Source organism: Venturia canescens, chromosome 8 (genome assembly GCF_019457755.1).
Source record: "Venturia canescens isolate UGA chromosome 8, ASM1945775v1, whole genome shotgun sequence".
Classification (NCBI taxonomy): Eukaryota; Metazoa; Arthropoda; class Insecta; order Hymenoptera; family Ichneumonidae; genus Venturia; species Venturia canescens.
The window spans coordinates 6,267,243-6,287,484 of NC_057428.1; the positions used below are offsets into that span (position 1 = coordinate 6,267,243).

General features: G+C 36.6%; 1 protein-coding gene across 1 annotated transcript; it reads right to left on the minus strand.

The window, feature by feature from the left end:
• Positions 1 to 17,476: 17,476 nt before the first annotated feature.
• On the minus strand, positions 17,477 to 18,724 carry LOC122414926 (uncharacterized). The gene has a single exon (XM_043426597.1). The coding sequence runs from the start codon at positions 18,722 to 18,724 to the stop codon at positions 17,477 to 17,479; it is 1,248 nt and encodes a 415-aa protein (XP_043282532.1).
• Between the last annotated feature and the right edge of the window lie 1,518 nt (positions 18,725 to 20,242).

Consider the following 20,242-nt stretch of genomic DNA (forward strand, 5'->3'; position numbering starts at 1 on the left):
GCAGCTTCAGGGACAAACATAATACAGGTTATAAAGTTTGTCCTGGAAAGTACCGATCCATGCATCAGGGAATCTCCTTATTCCACAATTTCAGAATTCATAATCGGATATATTGGAAATATTTATTGGAGTTAAACTGCAGTGTAATGTATCGTAGTACTGGTGGAAGATCAATGCATAGCGAAGAGAACAAAAATGAAAACCGTCTGGATAGCAGTGTCCCATTACACTCTAGGAAAAACTGTAAAATTACAACGTGGGCTTATTCAGCAAATTATTATGCACCGGCAAGTAGAATATATTGTAGGATGACTAAACGGCTTATTAGCAAAAAGGAACTCTTAAAGCAATTTAGGTGACGAACACGTTTTCTAGAGCGATGTAGATACCTAGGAAAAAAAAGGTTGGGACAAGTACATTGATGGTCCCTCGTTTGCTGATAATTCCATCCATGAAAAAAACTTTAAAAATATTTTCTTTTTAAATTGTCAAAAAAATTATTTTATAAAAAAAAATACAGAACAATTCGAAAAAATTTTCACAAATCTTGAAAAAACATTATCTGTAAAAAAAACTAATCTGTATCTATTTTTTAAAGTGTCAAAAGAATCAAATAACAAGTAAAAAATAAAAAACCGAAAAATCGCCCTTGAAATCATTTTGGAAACCGATGCCTCATTCTTCTTATTTTATTCGAACAGCTAAATCAATTGAAAAAAATCCCATCTGATTTACGTGCAGCATTAAAATTTATTATATCAATTCGAGGCCAAGTATTTTCTAATGAATTGAAAAAAGTTACCACTTGAGTTACGTGCAGCACTAAAATTTATGATATCAATCGAAGGACAAGTAATTTATGAGTAACTCCAAATTTCAACATTATGGAATTGTTTTAAGAAGCTTTTAAATTCAAAAAAAATCACATGCATGCTAGTCATTTCTTACTCTATGGTGGCAGAGACTTATAAGAAAATCGATTCTTCTCAGACTTTCCGGATCTTCTGGTAATATTCACGAAATTCGATGTCTATTGGATTGATACAAATTATGTTAAAATATGTGTTAAAAGTACTTGTCCGGCCCATCACTTTCCGTTCGAATAAAAATCAATCATAAAAAAACGAAATTAGACGGCAGAATCCGTTTAAAAATTCATTGAAATGCGTTTTATTATTAATTTAATGTTCTTAATAATAGAATAGATTAGTTCTTATACCGAATGGAATTCGTTCGCTGGAAGAAACGAGAAGTAAAAATTGCCGTCATTGCAATATAAACTGGGGAGCTATTTCGGAAGTTTAAACATATTTATTGGGCAAAATCTTTTTCATTTATCGATGCACAATAATATCCCTTGTATATTACAGGACAATTCGTTTCCATTCTTATTCAATTAGTGCAATTAAGGGAATATTACTTGAAGATAACTCTCTAAATTCGCTCTGCATGAATATTTGTGCTCGATCAGTTCTAGAGAAGCCCTGATTTTTATTTGAATAAACAATTTTAATGGAAAGTGATGGGCCGGACAAGTACTTTTAACTCATATTTAAACATAATTTGTATCGATCCAATCGACGTCGAATATTGTGAATAATATCAGAAGCTCCTGAAAGTCTGAAAAGAATCGATTTTCTTATAAGTCTTTGCCACCATAGAGTAAGAAATGACTAGCTAGCATGTGATTTTTTTTGGATTTAAAAGTTTCTTAGAACAATTCCATAATGTTGAAATTTGGAGTTACTCATAAATTACTTGTCCTTCGATTGATATCATAAATTTTAGTACTGCACGTAACTCAAGTGGTAACTTTTTTCAATTCATTAGAAAATACTTGGCCTCGAATTGATATAATAAATTTTAATGCTGCACGTAAATTAGATGGAATTTTTTTCAATTGATTTAGCTGTTCGAATCAAATAAGAAGAATGAGGCATCGGTTTCCAAAATGATTTCAAGCGCGATTTTTCGGTTATTTATTTTTTACTTGTTATTTGATTCTTTTGACACTTTAAAAAATAGATACAGATTAGTTTTTTTTACAGATAATGTTTTTTCAAGATTTGTGAAAATTTTTTCGAATTGTTCTGTATTTTTTTTTATAAAATAATTTTTTTGACAATTTAAAAAGAAAATATTTTTAAAGTTTTTTTCATGGATGGAATTATCAGCAAACGAGGGACCATCAATGTACTTGTCCCAACCTTTTTTTTCCTAGGGGAAGTTTATGGTTTGATATCACGTCTTTTTTCTCAAAAGTTCCTTATTTATGTTCAGTTGACTATAGGATTTTAGTTTGAATTTCTATGGATTATTTATGATTTTCGTCTTATAACGTTGGTTTTCACGTAAAAAAGACCTATTTTTCGTCAAAATAGTACTGAAAATATTTCGTCAAGGGTCTGTCCTTGGACTTTGGCAATTTTTTTCTTTGTACTCTGATATGTTTTGTCAATTAGAAACCCAAGCGCACGGTCGTAAGCGGGTTGGAGGCCGGGATATGATTTTCGGCTTATAACGCTGGTTTCCACGAAAAAGGACCTATTTTGCGTCAAAATTTTACTGGAAATATTTCGTCACAGTTCTGTTCTTGGACTTTGGCGCTTTTTTTCCTTGTACCCTAATATGTTTTGTCAATTAGAAACCAAAGAGCACGGTGAAAAGCAGGTTGCAGGTCGTGATATGATTTTCGGCTTATAACGTTGATTTCCACGAAAAAAGACCTAAATTTCGTCAAAATTGTACTGGAAATATTTCGATAGAGGTTTGTTCTTGGACTTTGGTGATTTTTCTCCTTGTCTTCTAATATGTTTTGTCCATTGGAAACTCAAGAGCATGTAGCAATGCTTGTTGCGGGCTGAGATATGATTTCCGGCTTATAACGTTAGTGAAAAGAAAGGAAAAGAGAAAAGATAGATCAAATTCAAGACACAACGAATCCAACAGAATTGGCCATTTTTAAATGTCGTTTTTGCATTCTGAATCTAGACATTTTCGTGTCATCCACAACATGCCCCCGATGAAATATATTTCCAAAGTTTGCAAGTGGCCGCGGAGATCCAACTATCTACAGTTTGATAGTTGCAGAAAAAAGGCACCCGGAAACATTTATTATGTCAGAATTCAAAGAAGTAAAAAAAACTGAGCGTACTTGATTCAACAGAGCAACGGAATTCAAAGACGTTTAAGGTACCTGCATTGGTTGTGGAGGAAAACAATTTCATTTCAGGATAATTTAGAAATAAATTAGGAAATTCAGAAATTTAGCATAGAATTTAGAAAAAGGAAAATTAAGATAATTAGTAAAGTTGAAAACTTTTGTGATGAATTTTTTAAATTAGATGTTACGGTTGGAGTAAAAAATTGAAATAATTGGCACACATACTGCGACACAAAAATATCAAAGTTTGAAGGTATTCGCTCCATACCGCAGTAATACAAACTTTAATACTACTAGCAACAACGCGGGCGCTACGCGCCCGCTTTAATTATTACTGTTGATATCTGAAAGAAAATTATTTATTTTATTAAAAATATATTAAACTATTCGTCATCTTCGTCGTCCTCGTCGTCATTGTCCTCATCGTCGTCTTCGTCCTCGTCGTTATCGTCATCGTCGTCGTCTTCGTCATCTTCGTCGTCCTCGTCGTCATTGTCCTCATCGTCGTCTTCGTCCTCGTCGTCTTCGTCATCCTCGTCCTCGTCGTCGTCTTCATCATTCTCGTCCTCGTCGTCGTCTTCGTCGTCTTCTTCATCCTCATCCTCGTCGTCGTCGTCGTCTTCGTCGTCATCGTCATCGTCATCGTCCTCGTCGTCTTCGTCATCCTCGTCCTCGTCATCGTCGTCATCTTCGTCGTCCTCGTCGTCATTGTCCTCATCGTCGTCGTCTTCGTCGTCTTCGTCATCTTCGTCGTCCTCGTCGACATTGTCCTCATCGTCGTCTTCGTCCTCGTCGTCTGTTATTTTTTAAAAATATTTGTAGTGGTACTTACATGGTTTCGTCTCCCGCGATGAATTCATCCATTTCTTCATTGCTTGTGAATTCTTCTGTCGTCGCCGTAAATTCTTTAGTCGTTGATGTCGTCATTTTGTCTTTTCTTGATTCCACCACTTTCTTCGCGTGCTTGGCGGCAACTGACGATGTTCATGGCAACGAATAAACAAAACCATGACCATGGCAACGACCATGGTAACGACCGACGATACGTCGCAAGCCTGCATGGCAACGAATGAACAAAACCATGGCAACGAATAGAGGCTTCAGATTTCGATATATCGAAATGTCTTTTTTAAGAAAGGATTTGAAAAGAAATACTTTAAAACTTGCTGAACAAAGTTCCATTACATATTACCATAATCAAAGATAGGGGGTGATACTTAGCACATTAACTTATCCACAGAAATTTCCAAGTTCGCAGGTATCTGCTGCGATTCAATGTATCTGCGCAATGAGTTTGGAAAACAGCAATTTCAAATCCATCCATAAATGAGCAACTGAAGACTTTTGTAATGAATTTTTCACTTGATATTTATGTTACGGTGCGAGTCAAAAAATAAAATCAATGGCACAGTATATAAATTTTATAGTTTGCAGATTTTTGCTGTATTTCAATGATCCAAATCTATAGTATTAGAGTGGAAAGTTGTTAGAAGTCATGATGTTACATTAAAATGACATAGCGCACATAACATTCAGAAATTCTGTAGGTTTCCATGATGTTGGCAGGTATTATACTTAATCGTATCGAAAACTGAGCAACTGTACACTTATCGTAATGAATGTTTTCACCAATAATTGAACATTTGCAGTTTGCAGAATAGGAATACTCAACATACACGTCATTTCATAAGTATTGTTGTCAATATTTGTGTTTGCCTACCGCATAACGAAGATTTAACTTTTCATATTATCAGCAAAAAAAGCATCCAAAGACTTTTTGGAACAAGTTTCAAAATTTATTACTCGACAGACCAGCTGGAAAAAGAATAACTACACTTATATCAAGACCAGAAACTGTTTTGAGAATCTGTTGTACAAAATGTGCGATTGATGATCATAATTGGAAACCTCTTGAATCACGTTACCACAATCAGCATGAAGAAATAGTAGAAAATCATAGGACACATATTAGGCAACCAATTAATAATATGTATCGATCCGCTGCAAACCGATGGAGTCAAAACAAGGATCGGAAAGAGCAGAGCCAAACTCAATAGGAAACAAAATATGGGAATATTCAAAAATAATGTTGACACAAGAAATAAATTAGAAAACATTTATTCGATTGGAGTTTCTCACATTATACACTAACAGTTCCGTGTGTTCTTGATTTATTAATTATCAACCATAATATTTCATATCGCAAAAAGAAAATTTGACGTTTTAGGTTGACGAACATTTTTCCTTACAACTTCCAGACCTATTTTTGATAATCTGATTTGCTTTATTTATATTATTCACTAACTATGCGAACGTTTGTTACATTTGTCCCGCACTTCGTAACATCAAACCCCGGCCGGTTCGTTATTACCACACAGCTATCAAAGGGCACTCGTATATATAACCTACATTATTACACATGATATATAACCACGCAACTGATGATATATTTACGCTGCACAATATTCCGCGCGCTCTGGTTTAATTGAAAGATTATCTCAGTTGACACTTATTTCCAATCGAACGAAATAATGAAATCTTGAAAAGTTTCGTTGACATATGCATCGCGTATTTTTTTATATTTTTTATTTTCACACACAGATCACAGTCTACATTTACGCGGCCGCTTTTATACCGGTTTAGTATTCCACAAGTTTTAACAAAATAAATATCAATATGCACTTCGTTAGATGACGTGAAAATTATTTTTATTTTCCCGCACGCACTTCATAACATCATAACCCCAAATGTCAACATGACGTGAAACTTCAGCTGGTGACTTTCGAGTACTTTCGAGCTCTCGAGCTCCTTAGCTTTCCGCCAAACTTCCTTGCTCTTTTTCTTGAATGTCATTGGCCCAAAAATTCTCTCACTCTTCATTGGTTGCAACAAAATTTCTCTCACCAGGGATTGGTGATCATGGGGGCCAAGAGGCCCATGTTTGTAGCGGTTGGAGTACGCGTATCAAGAGACGCGGTAGCGGCTCGACGCCAAGTATTAAAAGGAAAAACTGCAGCGCAAAAGAAAAGCCAGCGCGAGCCCTGCCGCTACTCTTATATACGCGAATATGCCGGTTTTATGACGTCACAGAATTTTCAAATGGTTCTCACAAATAAACCATTTCATAAAAGAACTTGAAAATTTGTGACGATTTTTTTTCGATTTTTCTCTTTCCATTGGTCTTTGTTGCAAGTAAATCCGTCCAGTAGATCCTGAGATATGTAACGTTAGTGATTTAAAATCCATCATTTCGGGATTTTCATTTTCTTAGAGACAGAGGGGCGTAAGTTACGCTTGTTTACATTTGGACTTACGTCCTTTGCACGATTTCTTACTTTTGTCACACTCTACGTCACGCACTGCGCTGAACGCGGCTACCCCCTCTCCTTCTGCGTCGCCGAGCGAGAGAGACAGAGAATGGGCGCACAGCGGGGGCAATACCAGCTCCTGGTTTGCGCATAAAATATGTATATAATTATATAATATATATTTTATTTATTAATATTAATTAATAATAAAATATTATTATAATAAATATTTTATTATAATTAATATATAATATAATATATATATTATATTACACAATATATAATATAAAATGATAATAATATAAGAAAACAAAAAAATTGAATAATACGAATAACATTAAATAATAAATAATAAAAATAAAAAAATATAAAATTCTGGTCGACGCCGCTGGATTTTTCGAGGATGTCTAGGGCGATAGATCATGGGTTTTGGAGGACTAGGTTTAGGTACATTCTATCGCGAATTTCGATTTCTAGGTGGACGACCCCATAGTTTTTTATGTCCAGATATATTCCTCCATGGTTTTCGCGATCGAGGTTGACGGCTCCACAGGTTTCGATGTCCAGGTATGTTTCTCCATGGTTTTCGTGGTCTCGGATAATTCCTCCATGGTTTTCAGTGTCTAGGCATGTTTCTTCATGGTGTTCGTGGTCTAGGATAATTCCTCCATGGGTTTTGATGTCTAGGTATATTCCTTCATGGTTTTCGATGTCTGGATATGTTCCTACATGGTTTTCGTGGTCCAGGCATATTCCTCCATGTATTTCGTCGTCCAGGTATATTCCTCCATGGTTTTCAATGTTTAGGCATGTTTCATCATGGTTTTCGTGGTTCAGGTATATTCCTCCATGGTTTTCGATGGCTGGATTTGTTTCTCCATGGTTTTCGTGGTCTGGGTATGTTTCTTCATGATTTTCGCAGTCGAGGTCGACGGCTCCACAGTTTTCGATGTTCAGGTATGTTTCTCTCGGGTTTTCGTGGTCGAGGATAATTCCTCCATGGGTTTTGATGTCTAGGTATATTCCTCCATGGTTTTCAATGTCTAGGCATGTTTTATCATGGTTTTCGGGGTCGAGGTCGACGGCTCCACAGTTTTCGATGCCCAAGTATGCTTCTCCATGGTTTTCGTGGTCTAGGATAATTCCTCCATGGGTTTTGATGTCTAGGTATATTCCTTCATGGTTTTCGATGTCTGGATATGTTCCTACATGGTTTTCGTGGTCCAGGTATATTTCTCCATGGTTTTCAATGTATGGATATGTTTCTTCATGGTTTTCGTGGTCTGGGTATGTTTCTTCATGGTTTTCGCAGTTGAGGTCGACGGCTCCACAGTTTTCGATGTTCAGGTATGTTTCTCTCGGGTTTTCGTGGTCGAGGATAATTCCTCCATGGGTTTCGATGTCTAGGTATATTCCTCCATGGTTTTCAATGTCTAGGCATGTTTCTTCATGGTTTTCGTGGTCTAGGATAATTCTTCCATGGGTTTTGATGTCTAAGTATATGCCTTCATGGTTTTCGATGTCTGGATATGTTCCTACGTGGTTTTCGTGGTCCAGGTATATTCCTCCATGGTTTTCGATGTATGGATATGTTTTTCTATGGTTTTCGTGGTCTACGTAGATTCTTCCATGGTTTTCGTGGTCCAGGTATATTCCTCCATGTTTTTCGTCGTCCAGGTATATTCCTCCATGGTTTTCAATGTCTAGGCATGTTTCATCATGGTTTTCGTGGTTCAGGTATATTCCTCCATGTTTTTCGATGTCTGGGTATGTTTCCCCATGGTTTTCGTGGTCTAAATTGATGGTTCCACAGTTTTCGATGGCTAGGTCTGAGTTTCCATAGTTTTTGTTTTCTAGGTATATTTCTTCATCATTTCCGTGATCTAGGTCGATGACTCCATACTTTTCGATGTCTAGGTATGTGTCTATATATTTTTCAATGTCTAGGTATATTCCTCCATGGTTTTGGATGTCCAGGTATATTTCTTCATAGTTTTAAATGTCTACGTATGTTCCTTCATGGTTTTCGTGGTCCAGGTATATTCCGTCATGGCTTTTGATGCTAGGTCAACAATTCCATAGTTTTCGATGTTTGGTTATGGTTCTCCATGGTTTTCATGGTCTAGGTCGACGGTTCCATTGTTTTCGATGTCTACATCGACAGCTCCATGGTTTTCGATGGCTAGGTATATTTCTCCATGGCTTTCGTCGCCTTGGTATGTTTCTTCATGCTTTTCGAGGTCTAGATCAACGGCTCCGTAGTTTTCAATGTCCAGGTATGTTTTCCCATTGTTTTCGTGGACTAGGTTGACGACTTCATAGTTTTCACTATCCCGGTCGATAGCTCCATAGTTTCCGATGTTAAGGTGAATTTGTCAATGGTTCCCGATATGAAAGTCAATGGCTCCATAGTTTCCGATAGTGTGGTGAGTTTTTCTAAGCTTTTCGATATCTAGGTCGTCGGCTCTATAGTTTACGATGTCTAGTTTGGCGACTATAGGGTTTTCGATGTCTAGGTGGATGCCTTCGTATTTTTCAATATATATTCGCCAATTTTATATTTCCCGATATTTAGGTAAACGGTGCAATGGTTTACGATATATTTCCTCATAGTTATCGATATCTAGATCTGCGATTTAATAGTTTGCATTGACGAGGCAGGTTCAGACGTTACAGAAGACCATTAAAAAAATATCACTGGACACCAATAACCATAAAGCTGTGGTCTTAGACATTGAATACCATGGAAACATCTCCTTGGACATTGCAAACCATTGACAGTATCCATGTCAACATGGAATCCATGAATGAAAAGAAGATAGTTTCAAAAATCATTTTTCCAAGTAAACAAGTGGAACTTTTCAAAAAAAGGAATAGGAAATGAAAATACCATCCCATTGCATAGGAATTTCCCAATCTTTCATTGGAAAATTCGATTTGCTGAATGGATAATCAAAATCGTCACCATTATTGCTTGTAAAAGGTTTCAACTCACATGAACATAACCGCACAGTTTTCGTCCGTCTATATAGAAAAATTGGCTGTGTCGATTGCTTTTGGCACATAGAGAAAAGCACTCAACTTGAAACAAATCGTTTTAAAAATTTTCGTCGAAGACGATGAATGTATTTTTTTTCTTAAGTAAATATTGTCACGCCTCTAAAAAATAAGCTAAATTAGAAAAAAAAATAATTGACAAAGTAAAAAAAGAACGCCAATTATTAAAAGGTCGCGACCGTAATTTCCAATAATTTTCTATATTTGTATTATCAATAAAAAACTTCAAAATAGAAAAAAAAATGAGATCGTTTTCTGAAGTTGACAAATATAGTGAATGAAAGACGATTCCTATATAGTTGTCACGTCTCGCAAAAAGAAGTGAAATCAGTAAATATTAAAACTTCAAAAAGTAAAAAAGGCACGCCAAGTATTAAAAGGTCGTGACCGTCGTTTTAAATGATTTTCTATATTCGCATTGTCAATAAATAAATTTTAAAAAATGTTTAACTGTGAAAAAATATGAGATCTATTGTAACATATACAGTGAATGAATTACGTTTCCTGTAGGAATTCTGAATTTTGGAAATAAAAAAAAATGAGATCATTTTCTAACGTAGCCAAGTACAGTGAATGAATTAAGGTTCTTGTGGAATTCATTCGTGTACACTTTTAGCCCTAATCCCTCACTTATTCATAAAAATTTTCCAGCAAACGTCACAGAGCAACAAAGGTTTCTCGAATGATTCTGCAATTATTAAGAGATTATCATCTGTTTTTATGCTAGCACGGGTTATAAACTTAAAACAGTTTACGCGTACAAGTGCATGCATTGTATCTATATGATGAACTGCACAAATTCTGAAACGAAACAAATGTCTACCAGCCGCTTCGCGGGTTCGGGGATGCCGACTTTTAATTCTTATTTGTTGTGCTGGCCGTCTGATCTGGGGTTATTGACCGGCTCAGCTGTGTGGATCTTCGGACGGGCAGATAAGAAGGAGAGAGAGAGATGGGAATACAACCTCAGGAGCGCGTCGGCTGCCGTGTTTACATACGGCGCGTACTGTCGCACTTTTTCATCATCGGTTAGGATGAGGATTCGATGTTTTGGTAGTCTGGAGGTGGGGACTTGGGAATTCCCTTGATTGTGTGATAGTCAGGCGCTGTGCTGAGAGACACGACAATAAAGGAATTCTTCGAACGATTTATGTGTCAAAGGATAGTCGAACGCAATGTCGAGAGACTTTTAACACATAACTCGGTTTTTTCTGATCTATCGGGTGGCTCACGAGTGGCGTTAGGATAATGCTTGATTAAATGTGTTTCGAAATGATGAAGTGGGTGCTGCGTTTAGAATGGTATGGGCTATACCGAGGACTTAGTATACTAATGAGGTATGGGCTGTACCGAGACTTATAAACTACGTGGCATGGGCTTTGCCGAGAACTTATATCTAAGAGTGGCCTGGGCTGTGCCAAGGAGTTTAGATATCTATGGCAAGTGATAGTCGGACGCTATGCCGAGAGACACTTGTCACGGAGATCTTAGGGTGATTTCGTTCCCGAGTGATAGTCGGACGCTATGCCGAGAGACACTCGTTTCCGAGATCGAGGAGAATATCGTGATAGCTGGACGCTGTGCCAGGAGACACGATATTCGAGGTAGGATGGGCTTTCCTAAGGAAGCGTGATAGCTGGACGCTATGCCAGGAGACACGCCGAGAGTGTATTATAGGATTGGAGTTTTTGGATCAAATGATAGGTAATTGGCCACGGAGGTGTCGCCTTATATAGTGTCCACTCCGTGGTGCGGCGGGGCACGCGGCGCGGGGTTTCCCTCGCCGTGGTGGGGCGTCGGACTCGACTGTTCTTAAGCACACGGGCGCTTGCCGTGTGCGTGTAACGTGTATCGTTACAACATTACACACAAGCTTGGCGTGCATGGTTTTCAATCGGAAGCTCGGCGAAGGAATGCCTCATCCGTCCATATATTTGAAGAAAACTTGATGATCCTCTCATGTAATTGTTTTTTAATTTGCCATCCCTTTTCCATCCAACTATTTTATTGAGTAGTTCGACGTAAGATCTCGCGCTGTGTACACAAAGAAAAATATCTATTCTTGACCAGTTTGACTGATAAATTCATTACTCCAAAAGTTTCGTATTCAACGCGTTTTCTTTTCTCAAATCAATGTTTACACAGCTTACTTCTTTGTTCATCCATTTCAATACTTGTGTAATTCATCCAATCATCTGCCCATTTGGTAAAAAAAACAGTGTACGGACAAACGAGTGAAAGTGACGCGTCGATAAATTAAAATGCGTATGGGCATGAAAGAATGGCCGTATCTATCCGTACAAGATAAAGGCATATAAAGGGATTGATTGATTTCATTTCTTTATCCGTTCGTTTAATTGTTCAATTTTATCCACAAATTTCACCCATCTGTATTGTTTACCAAATCATTATATAACAGGGCCCCTCTTATTTTATTGGGGGATCGGTTTTTTTCACACTCGTTCATACAATTCTAATTAATTATTGTTTTCATAGTAAATTTAAACAATTGTCTCTTCCCGAGCTTCCGATTGAAAACCATGCACGCCAAGCTTGTGTGTAATGTTGAAAATGAATTTGTGCAGTTCATCATATAGATACAATGCATGCACTTGTACGCGTAAACTGTTTTAAGTTTATAACCCGTGCTAGCATAAAAACAGATGATAATCTCTTAATAATTGCAGAATCATTCGAGAAACCTTTGTTGCTCTGTGACGTTTGCTGGAAAATTTTTATGAATAAGTGAGGGATTAGGGCTAAAAGTGTACACGAATGAATTCCACAAGAACCTTAATTCATTCACTGTACTTGGCTACGTTAGAAAATGATCTCATTTTTTTTTATTTCCAAAATTCAGAATTCCTACAGGAAACGTAATTCATTCACTGTATATGTTACAATAGATCTCATATTTTTTCACAGTTAAACATTTTTTAAAATTTATTTATTGACAATGCGAATATAGAAAATCATTTAAAACGACGGTCGCGACCTTTTAATACTTGGCGTGCCTTTTTTACTTTTTGAAGTTTACAGATACGTAAAATCCTGAATGCGTTAGTAACTTTTGCATAATCTTAAGCCCGTGCAAAGTTTTTTCTCAGAAATTACGACACCGAGCATGCTGATTTTAGACTCATTCGACAGAGAACTTCTTAATTAGCTAAAAGTTCAATTTTCAAAGCCGTACATAACTCATGAGCTTTGCAATTAAAGAAAGTCACATGCCAATTTTACCCCCACCACCGCGAATCGTTTTATTCAGAGAAAATATAGTCTCGGCGAGAGCCTCAGGCCAGCAGACGACAGGGCTGTCAATGTACTTGTCCCGAGACTCTACCGAATCTCTTGATTATTGATTCGAGACCCAGGAACGATAGCGATGAACAATTATGGTCACACAGCCATTGCATTGGAAATGTGGTCATCCTGCATGACACAACTCAGCACAGAGAAATTTGATTATTGAAATACATGCAACTATCATGAGAATGTTGTTGCGGCATGAAAGGACGTTTTCATATGACTGTGAGGTAATAAAATGAAAACTGTCCCATCCAATTTCTTTAGAGTCAGCGTAAACTTTTTTGCAAGAAAATGCTATCCTTGATGATACACAAATGCTACAGCGGCAGGGTCGAACATTGATTGACACATCGGTTGGTCTCTGGATGCTATATTTTGGTAATCTATCATTTCAGGACACTACGAAGAGGTCTTTCAGAACTGAAAAGGAATTTGGCTATCACAAAAAAAGTTGTACTAGGAGAAATCAATCATTTATTGGCACAGCGGCAGGTTAACAAATATAATGAAAGTCACCATGAGTAAGAGTACATACAGCGTGAATCACTTATTTTGATATGAAAAATACACTGCCTCAATACTGAAACTTGGTACATCACGAATAATCGCTCGTTACATTTCTCGTGGGTGTATAAACGAAAAGACGTAAGCGAACGTTAATAGCAATATATACTCAAGCGATGTTGCAGGTTAGAAACGTTATGTCGATCGCAGAACTTTTCCAAAAGAGAAATGCATGATTTTTTTAGGCCCGGTGAATTTAGAAAGTAAAAACCACCCCTATCGCGTCACGGAACACGACGTCACAGATTTCTGAGAATTGTCACTACTCTTGAGAAGCACGAGATCACGCAGCAGCGAGTACTACCTTCGGCACTGTAATTACGCGAGTAACACCGACAAGCCCGCCAACTGAAAATAAGCTACCAGCTGCTCAGTTTGATCGTTCCGGTGTTGCAAGCGCACAAATATGAATGTTTTTTTTTCGTAGAACTAATCGGATCTCCATTAAAAAATGATTGAGACTCCATTTTTATGTCAAGTCGCGTGAAAATTTCAGAGACGAAAGTCCCGGTAACTGCCGCGATGGTTTTGAATAGCTTATAAGATGGCAGCTTCAGGGTCAAACCTAATATAGGTTATAAAGTTTGTCCTGGAAAGTACCGATCCATGCATCGGGGAATCTTCTGTTTTGACAGTTTCAGAATGAATAAAACCATAAACTTCCCCTTGGGAAAAAAAGGTTGGGACAAGTATATTGATGGTCCCTTGTTTCTGGATAACATAGAAAAAAGATTCAGAACCAGGAAAAAAATTCTATAGAAATAATAAACGAAAAATTGAAAAGTTCAAAAAAATTCAACAATAAAAAACAATCGAAAAAAATTCTGTAAAGAAAAATAAAAATTTTCAAAAAAATTCATAAATATTGAACAAATTGAAAAATGTACTATCCAAGTTACATGCAGTATAAAAATGTATGATATCAATTAGAGGCCAAGTTTTTATTGATAATTTGGAATATTTATTGAACAAATCGGAAACTTTAATTGAAACTCATGATAATTATTTTCAAGAAAAAAGTTAATGAAAAAAAAGTCATAACGAAAGTTACGTGCAGTACTAAAATGTATTATATCAATTCGAGGTCAAGTATTTATCAGTTATTCGAAATATAATCTCCGGTGACAAATGAGCGTTGAGAATCCTTGTCGGGCTCACAACGTTTTATCAAAATTACTAAAAAATTCTTGAGACTTCATTATTATGTCAAGTCGCACGGAAAATTCAGAGACGAAAGTCCCGGTAACTGCCGCGATGGTTTTGAATACCTTATAAAATGGCAGCTTCAGGGACAAACATAATACAGGTTATAAAATTTGTCCTGGAAAGTACCGATCCATGCATCGGGGAATCTTCTGTTTTGACAGTTTCAGAATTATCACTCGGATATATTGGAAATATTTATTGGAGTTAAATTGCTGTGTAATGTATCGTGGTACTGGTGGAAGATCAATGTATATATATGTGATTGCACAATATTATTGAACGTGTAGATGTAGTATTTAAACATTGCGCAATCATTGAACAGAAGTTTGAGCTATCTTTAATTTATGGCGCACTACACACCATAGAAACTTATTGTGCAATATTACTGTGCAATATTATTGACCGTGTGTAGCGGGCCTAACAGACGATAACAGACGGTATACAAGAAAATATAGAAGACTATCAGAAGTTCTTCCATCGGCGATTGGTCGAGACGGATAGATTCTCACCGGTGATTTGTTGTGATGGGCATCAAGAGGCCCTTGTATGTATCGATCTAAACCCATATACAGATGCGTCAACTCCGTAAATGTGTTGGTACTTTTGCATAATCTTGAGCCCATGCAAAGTTTTTTCTCACAAGGAAAGGTTCTCTGCTGACGTCCTTCGATTTTGATGAAATCTAAGGGTGAATGATACAAAAGTCGAAATAATTAGAAATTGATGAAATTTGGTGATAATGTTCTTCAACATCAAGTGCGAAAACACAAATTTTTTCAAAATTTTCTTCTGTTTAGTTATCGAGTAATTACGCATTAAAGTAGATTTCTTATGCCTGGAATGTATACCTATATATATGGAAACGCTATGCTTATACAAGTGAACTTTAGTGATCAATTACTCGATAACTGTACAGAAGAAAAATCTTAAAAAATTTGTATTGTCAAATTTGGCACTAAAGAATATGTTCACCAAATTTTATAAAATTCTGATCATTTTGAATTAGTAGTAGTAGTGGAGTTTAACATGCATACCCTTGTCGGGTTTTTACATGGTGTGCATCTCTTGTATTTCCTCTATTTATATATTTCCACTATTCGTTTCTTTTCCCACTGTTTTTTGTTTTTTCCACTACACACACTGTGGACCTACTTTTTTACGTGGGTTCCGAACCACAGAGAGTACAGCTTGGGACACTTAGAAAAATCCATTGGTGTCGGCGGCGGGAATCGAACCCGGGCTCGCTGGGTGGGAGCCGGGCCCGTTACCACTGAGCCACTGCCTCTCTCCGATCATTTTGAATTTTTTTATGTTTTTAGCATGGTTTAGCATGGCAACATTGTATCGCCTGTGCAATATATCCTTAAATATGTTATTCTACATCAAAATCTAAAAGACACGTATTTTTTTTTATCGGCGGAAAAACGTTTCTAGAGGTTGAAATCACCCTTTAAAGTTGAGACCTCCGAGGGGTACTTTTCAGGTTTCACCTATTTTTACTTCAAATAATAGAATGCACCCAAATGGATAATTATCTTAATGATAAACGATGAAAAATGCAACTGGTTTCATAGCGGAGGGTTGCTTAGGAAAAAAGTTACCCCTAGGAAAAAAAAGGTTAGGACAAGTACATTGATGGTCCCTCGTTTGCTGATAATTATATACATCCATAAAAAAAATATGAAATTTTTTTTTTTTAATTGTAAAATAAATTATCTTATAAAAAAAAATACAGAACAATTCGAAAAAAATTTCACAAATCTTGAAAAAACAATATATTAAAAAAAAAACTAATCTGTATCTATTTTTTAAAGTGTCAAAAGCATCAAATAACAAGTAAAACATAAAAAACCGAAACATCACGCTTGAAATAATTTAAAAAACCGATACCTCATTCTTCTTATTTTATTCGAACAGCTAAATCAATTAAAAAAACTTCCATCTAATTTACGTGCAAGTATTTTCTAATCAATTGAAAACAGTCACCATTTGAGTTACGTGCAGCATTAAAATTTATGATATCAATCGAAGGACAAGTAATTTATGAGTAACCTCAAATTTCAACATTATGGAATTGTTCTTAGAAGTTTTTAAATCCAAAAAAATCACATGCAAGCTAGCCATTTCTTACTCTATGGTGGCAGAGACTTATAAGAAAATCGATTCTCTTCAGGTTTTCAGGAATTTCTGATATTATTCACAATATTCGACGTCGATTGGATCGATACAAATTATGGTTAAATATGAGTTAAGGATGTTCTGCTGCCATTTTATCAAAATTATAAAATATAGGAATTTGATGAAATTTTTTTCCAATCTTCTTCAATTCATAAAGGAACCGTATGCCAAATTTTGAGTTCTTTCACTTCCCCGTGTAAGAATTATAAATTTTTTTAAAACCGTTGTTTAACACGTGGTTTTATGGGAAGTTCACAAAATTTTGATGAACGTTTCGAAAATTTAATCTAACTGAATGAAACTCCGGATAAAGGTAAGAAATTACTGGACGCATAAACGTTATATTCGTATACAACGATTGGATCGATAATTGGCATTAAAATTTATAAAAATGATAGAAAAATTGCCTTCACTTGGAATGCGTGCGCGCGCAGTTAGACCGACCGGCAGACGCGCAATTTTCCTAGAGAGATTAGAGCGTGCCAAATACGAACCGTTGCGATATCAATACAAGTGTGGTATTTTAGTTGGCCTACGGACTAGTAAGTAACTAATAAAATCAATAGGAATGGATAAAATGCAAGGAAGTTACAAATTCAGATTAGTAAAATCCGATGATTCCTTCAATTCAATGAGTATTATTCAACGTTTATTAAAATATTTTAACATAGAACATGTTATATATACGGTCTTAGAATTCTCTCTCTAACTCTTTTGGTATCGATTTCTCACAGCTCGTTGTAATAAATTGGATTATTCTTTCGATTGTTTTCTTTTGAATTTTAGCCATTGTTGCGCTGCTCATTTTTTCATTAAAAAAATTCTGAATCCCTTCAGCTCCGAGAGTTGAATAGATGCTCTGGAGGTCTTGCAGAGTAATCGTAGCAGCTGCTAATTTTTTAAGAGTAGCCAAACTCAAGATAGTCTCCATAGGTTTTAGTCCGATTAAAGTAACTTTATCTTTATCTCGGGAATTCCATTCGTCAATTTTCTGTCTATACGTCTTCATATTTTCTACTAATGTGGTCTCTGTTATTTTCAATGCAGCCAATATTTTCGAAAGCATTTTACAGTCGAAAATAGCATTGTGAGCCTCAACAACAACAACATTCAACGATTTCGCTAGTCCGCCCAGAGTACATTCTCCTTTCCGCTTTTTGCATTTCAGGCATCTAATGAGAGGCAGTGTATCCAGGAAACCATGAATAACGTTTGAAAATTTTTCCTCCAGATGATATTTCTTTATCGAGTCGTACAGCCTCGGTCCATCGAAAATCAAATTGTGAGTCAATAGTATCGCTTTCTTCCCCAATCCTTCAATCCATGCCAAGAAATTCTCCAATGCAGTTTTAATTGGAACGGATGAAACAATTTTCCCGTGTAACAAAAGCATTCCGTTACTATTGATGAGACCTGTCACCGCTGTAGCATATGGAGAAATTTGTTGTCTAGGATTGGCGTAAATGTTGAATTCCTCGCTACCACACATAGCAGCAATCTGTAATATATCGCAATCACGTCTTAAACTCGATGTCTCCAGATCAAATAGGATAAACGAATGAACTCCATCATCAACTTCAATGTTCTGATTCTTCTCTTCATCAGGTACCGCAAACTGGGTCAATAATCCACAATTACTGTCGTAGGTTACACCTTCGTGATTTTCCCTCAGATGTTGCAAAGCACTGCGAGCTTGTTTGTTCTGGATACGTTTTTTTTTGTAATCCCTCATGCTAGTGATTGATCTTCGACGTAGTAGTAGTTTATCAGTTCTGGCGACGTGTTGAAGGTGATGTGTTCCTGGCGAGAGTTCCATCTTCTTGACTATCTCTTGAGTATAGGTTTCCCCAAGGTTCTTTTGGCCCACAGAACATGCAAACCGGTAGTCTGCGGAAGCACTCAGACTGTAGCATCGAGACTTCGGTGCTTTACTGGCCATGGTGGCATTTAAACTCTCATTTCTGTTACTCGAGGCCCCAAGTGAAAATTTTTCGGCGTTATTTGCGCGTTTGTCAAATATTATTTTTAAAGCTTCAAGTAAATTCGGATCTTCGAATCCATCAGGTATCGCATGGTGCTCATAATTTTCTTTATCTTTGTGGTACCCACACCATGTTCCACAAATGCTGTGATCGTTGAATGCATGGTGGGGTATACTTCGAATTGCTGATGCCAAAGCTTAGCTATTGCCAGCATTCTGAGCTAGAGCATATGTGAGGCATCGGTGAAGGTAGTTGATTCCTTCTGCTCTCAATTCCTTGTGATTTTTTTCTATTTTGTATAGTTGTTTTTTCACTCCAGCAGAGGCATGATTTCTGTCTGATTGTTTGAGGATTGTATGATTACTAGCATCTCTATAGGCTGCTATGGTACTGCTGTCATCATCGCCAACAAGTACTCCTATCTGGACGTTGTGGGACTTCAAAATTTCACTCTCAACAATAATTGTTCTCCCTACGTGCGGTTCCATCGCCTTGGCTGAGCCAGAAAAATTACGACGACAGTTTTTGTCGGGATGATCATGATTGGAATCGCATTGTTTACATTTACGATTACACGTTGAGTAGTCTAGCACCTGCCCACTAAAGTGTCCAATTATTGCACCGAAACCATTAAGACTGTCGTAACTACGGCCTGTTCTTCGAGTACTCCAGCCCATATCATATGAAGCCATGATGTGTACTACGTCATTGAATATGACAGGCGAACTTTCAGGCTCTTCAGACTCTGCTTTTTCTTCGGAACTGAAAACGCGGTCGGGGAGGAGAAATCCAGACTGAAATTCTTCTGGTCTATAGGAAACAAAATGGAATAGGAATTCATTGAATTTGAATACAATCGAATTCACAGCTTTTTTTTTATTCAATTTTTGTAGGATAAAAACACCCGACGCAAAAAAAAAAAAACAAAATAGTTGCTTTCATTTTCAAAAAGGAAAAACAAAACTCGTTTAAAGAGCATAGAAAATATTATATACAAATTGATTGATCTCCAAATTCATTCACAAATCTGGAAATGAATAAATAGTAAAGAATTGAAATTTACAAAGAACTTTCAATGACAGATGCTCGTTCTATTGTCATCTCCCTTTCCAATGCAGTCGCACTTTTGCAGCTCTCTTTGGCTACATTTTCTGCCAACTTCGTTCTCATACTTTTTGAATGTATGAAAATTGTAGCATGGAATGTTCATCATAGCGAACAATTTATCCATATGCGTCCAACCCAATCCAGCGTGGAGGGCCCCTGAAACATAAAACAAGTTCAAATGAATAATTACAGTAAACTATAATACACCAATGAATATTTTGATGAAAATTTAAATCATGTCCGAAAGAAATAATGAAGAACGAATATTTACCTATAACGCTTTTGGGATTGACGTCAAAACGTTCAGAGCGTCGATCACCATTGCAGTGGGTCTTGCCGGTTTTTACTTCATTTAGTAATAAACATTT